A 5,000-nucleotide genomic window follows, 5' to 3' on the forward strand; every position below is an offset into this window, starting at 1 on the left:
GGGTTTCCTCTACCTACGCTAAGCACTTTGCATTTATTGATATTAAATTGCATTTGCCATCTATCCGTCCATTCATTCATTCTATCTAAGTCTGTCTGCAAGGCGATGGCATCCGCTTCTGACCTAATTAATCTACCTATCTTTGTGTCATCCGCAAATTTACTAACATCGCTATTAATTCCACTATCCAAGTCATTGATATATATTAGAAATAATAATGGCCCTAATACTGATCCCTGTGGCACCCCACTAATGACATGACCCCACTCGGATTTCGAGCCGTTTATTAGCACTCTCTGTCGCCTGTTACCAAGCCATGACCCTATCCAACCTAACACCTTCCCATCTATCCCGTGCGCCCTAACCTTTCTCAGGAGCCTTTGATGGGGCACCTTGTCGAATGCTTTACTAAAGTCCAGATATAAGATATCATAACTATCACCATTATCTACTGCCTCGTACACCTTACTGTAAAATCGTGCGTCTTACTAAAATATTGAAAGCAAACAAACAACAAACAAAAAAAATATTAGTTTCTCAGTGCCTCTTTAAGTCAACTTTTGACGAAACTAGGAAAAAAAAAATATATATATAAATGATACTTTGTTTATTCATCTTGAGAGAAAAAAATATAAAAAAACAAGAAAAAAAAAAGTTTGTTGGTGCATGCAAAGTGAAGCCTGATAAAACAGAGATATATATGTTTATAATACTTAAGTTCACTGTTTTATTTATCTCTGGCCATGATAGTCTAGTGTAGGACAGATAACATGTGTAATTGTGCTTCGTGTTATATAATTAATGATGTTCTTCACTATTATTATTATTATTATTATTATAATTATTATTATTATTGTTGTTGTTGTTGTTGTTGTTGTTGTTGTTATGTATATATTTATTTGTTTATTTGTTTGTTTATTTGCCCATTTATTTATTAGTTAATGGAAAAAAATAGGGAAATTAAAGTCACGTGAACAAATGGCGTACTCTGTCATAAATGAATAAAGAATGAAAGAATAAAGACGAAGAAAAGATAAATAAATACATAATACATGCATACAGAAATACAGAAGTAAAGGAAGAAAGAAACAAACGAATAAATAAACAAAAATTAATGGATAACTAATGAAAAGAACAACAAAAAAAAAAGAACAAGATAGTGAACTTATAGTGAGGTTATTAAAAAAGCTACCACACTTACACTAATTCACGTAACATTACAAAGGACAGAAAGACAAAAGAAAAAAATGATAATAATAATAATAAATAAATAAATAAATAAATAAATAAATAAATAAGTTCATGTTAGATCTAAGTTAGACATCACGTTTCCTCTTCATATTTAACCCATATTAAAGATTACGCAGGTTCTTTAGGAGTACCAAACACCAGAATGAAACAAACAAACAAATAAACAAACAAACAAACAAGTAAACAAACGACCGAACAAAAAAAAGGAAAATAAACCGTACTTTTTTTCTTTTTCTTTTTTTTTACTTTCACATTAGATTAAACAAAACAAAACGACTTTATTGACTTATTTAAACCCAGCTGATACTCAATATTGAACCATTATTGGACATTACGTGTGCTCTTAATGATATAACCATACAAATGATAATAATGAATAAAACACATACATGAATCACGAACACAAAATTCCTAGTCACAAAACATCATCCATTTAGCTCGTTGAGGGTAGTTAGGCAGACAGTGGTGCCATAATTACACCCTAACTACATAACTACCTTTGAATTGTCCTCTCGTTACTTGGAATCTCCGTGACTCTTGTGACTCCCAACTCTTCTTAATCACAAGGACTCGCTACTCTTGATCTTTAATGACTCCTTGTTCTTTATGTCCAGGCTTTGTTGTATAATTTGTTCCTCCGTGACGTGAAACAAATGGATAAGTGAAACGAGGGAGTAAAGTGAATGAAATGTAAAAAAAAGGGTATTGCTGTTGTTTGTAGCGATGTGTGTTAATAATGGCTTCCCTCCTATTTCTTTTCCTATATATTTTCTTGTTTTTCTGTTCTTTTTTTTCTTTTCTTCTTTTCTTTCTCTTTTTTTTACATGCATTGTTGTTTGTAGTGATGTATGTCAATAATGGCTTCCCTCTTATTCCTTTTCCTATTTATTTTTCTATTTTTCTATTCCTTTTCTTTTCTTCTTTTTTCTCTTTTTTTACATAATTGTTTAAGTATCTTCATTTTTTTCTATTTTCATTAATTTCCTTTTTTTTTCCTCGGCCGTTCTCATTGATACATAAAAAAAAGTATATATATTTCATTAATTCTTAGAAAATTTACAAATATTAATTAACAGTGTTGCATGTATTGTGTGTGTGTGTGTGTGTGTGTTTGTTTTGGTCAAGTGAAAGTCCATATCAGTGTTAGTCAATGCCAATATCATTCTGTCATTATTAGTTTAATTAATTTGTTGCGTGACATTAATTTCATCAACATTGACCCAAGTGTTCATCTGACCTTGATATGTGTGTGTGTGTGTGTGTGTGTGTGTGTGTGTGTGTGTGTGTGTGTGTGTGTGTGTGTGTGTGTCTGTCTGTCTGTCTGTCTGTCTGTCTGTCTGTCTGTCTGTCTGTCTGTCTCTGTGCGTGCGTGCGTGCGTGCGTGCGTGCGTGTGTGTGTGTGTGTGTGTGTGTGTGTGTGTGTGTGTGTGTGTGTGTGTGTGTGTGTGTGTGTGTGTGTGTGTTGCAAAAAGATGTGTTATTCCCATTTCGCAGTATCCTCATTTAGTTTATCTATCTATATTAATTAACATTAGTTTAGGTATATCAATTAACTTAATACGCTTTCACTTTTAATTTTTCTTTCGTAGCCATTAGTTACCTGTAATTAACTTCATTTGCCTCTGTTTTTTACCTGTATTTATCGAACCATTGTTTATATTATTATGTATGTACTTTAGTTCTATTTATATATACCCATCACCTGTGCTAGTTATTTATAAGTATCTTTCATCTATTTACTTAACCATTTCTTACCTGTATTAATCAAGTTTACACACCTTCACTTTACGTTTGTTTTTATTCATCCAGCCATGATTTACCTGCAGGTACCAATAAATCTAACAGTGCACACTTCCTTTACCTTCTTCAGTAGTTACCTAGCCATTACTTACTTGTCTATCCTAATTCATTTACCATACCTAACCACGTGCTCTCTTTACAGGTTGGTTCCGTCAAACAGTCGGATGGATGACGAGCTATCTTGGGTCTCCAATGGTAAATATCTGGCAGGCAAACACAACACCACACACTGCATCACCCACCCCACCATCAGGCCCTCAAAATTTATAGGTGGCTTCTCATAATGCCCAATTGGATCTGTGGGAATGATCGTAATCCCTTTTTGAGCCTCTGATAGGGTATGTAAGACTGTGTTGGTCTCGCGAATGTTTGCATTTTGTGTTTGGATTCTCTCACGTGGCTTCGTTTCCCTCAACCTCTTTTTGGATTCGAGTTTCAGTTATTTTTTATTTATTTATTTTATTCATATCAGTTTCGTTCCTCAGTATTTGGCAAGACTGTTGTTATATACTGTACTAATACATATTACATTATTTCCTATCTTTTCTTTATTTATTTTTTTTATAAGCTTGTCTGGGTTCTTTGATTAATGAAATCTGTATTATCTGTGCATTCGTTGATGGCTTATTGGAACATTTACTCATATTATTGTTTCGTTATTATTATTATTATTATCATTACCTTCGTTCTTGCATTTCTTCTTCATACGGAATCGAAATGGCCACACTAATTTTTTTTCTTTTTTTTTCATTTTTTTGGGTTTTCCATTATGCATAGTCCGTCTTTTTCTTACGGTTTTCCATACAGTTTGAGGAAAGATTTTTTTTTTTGATATGCATTGTGCTGTACTGAAACTATGCTGGAAATGGATGTGGATTGCTACTTTTTCTTTGAGAGAGAGAGAGAGAGAGAGAGAGAGAGAGAGAGAGAGAGAGAGAGAGAGAGAGAGAGAGAGAGAGACATTCATAGGTGTGCACGTATTTAGCATGGACGTGACTCAAAGTACACACACACACACACACACACACACACACACACACACACACACACACACACACACACACACACACACACACACACACACACACACACACACACACACACACAAACGTACATATACTAATGATCTGTATGTGGAAAATCAGTAAATAGGTGTGTGTGTGTGTGTGTGTGTGTGTGTGTGTGTGTGTGTGAGAGAGAGAGAGAGGGAGCATCACGAAGGACATCCGGCAGCTGGCAGGCATGGTGAGCCACGTGTCCCTGTGATATTTGTGTCCTGTGAAAATAAGACATCAAACAGGACATCCTGGAGAAGACAATCCTTAGCAAAACACATGTTGGCTGATTAACACACACACACACACACACACACACACACACACACACACAGAGAGAGAGAGAGAGAGAGAGAGAGAGAGAGAGAGAGAGAGAGAGAGAGAGACAGAGAGACAGAGAGAGATACCCTTTACTCTCTATTGGTGTTACATGTACAAAATTTCAACCCATGTACGTTTTCTGTGTCTGTGTATGTAGTTTGTATCACGTACATTCTAAAGATGCACATGTACACTACGTATCCCGCGAACACCTGCTGCTCTTTAATTACCTGTTCGTTTTTGTGTGTGTGTGTGTGTGTGTGTGTGTGTGTGTGTGTGTGTGTGTGTGTGTGTGTGTGTGTGTGTGCATTAGTTCCTGTACATGACAGATATATACATAATAGATACATACACACATTACGAATACACACACACACACACACACACACACACACACACACACACACACACACACACACACACACACACGTCTACAATTTCTTACATAAGATTGTTAATTAATACCAACCCTTTTAGTTTAATACAATCATACGTTCATTGCTATTACGAAAAAAAAAAAGGAAGCTGAATTTATATCCACTGTAGTGTTTCATGCTTAGCCAGATCCTGTCA

General features: G+C 35.0%; 1 protein-coding gene across 3 annotated transcripts in view; it reads left to right on the plus strand.

The window, feature by feature from the left end:
• The window catches only part of LOC135112602 (protein yippee-like 2), a 111,530-nt gene that overhangs the window by 49,291 nt on the left and 57,239 nt on the right, over window positions 1-5,000 (plus strand). For 2 of the 3 annotated variants that reach the window (XM_064027103.1, XM_064027104.1), the window contains exon 2: window positions 3,194-3,246. The exons of the other annotated variant lie outside the window; for it this stretch is intronic. In XM_064027103.1, coding sequence (XP_063883173.1) covers window positions 3,216-3,246 — 31 coding nt within the window. In that variant the 5' untranslated portion in view covers window positions 3,194-3,215. The remainder of the gene's footprint in view (window positions 1-3,193; window positions 3,247-5,000) is intronic. 3 annotated transcript variants of the gene reach the window in all.

Source organism: Scylla paramamosain, chromosome 24 (assembly GCF_035594125.1).
Source record: "Scylla paramamosain isolate STU-SP2022 chromosome 24, ASM3559412v1, whole genome shotgun sequence".
NCBI lineage: Eukaryota > Metazoa > Arthropoda > Malacostraca > Decapoda > Portunidae > Scylla > Scylla paramamosain.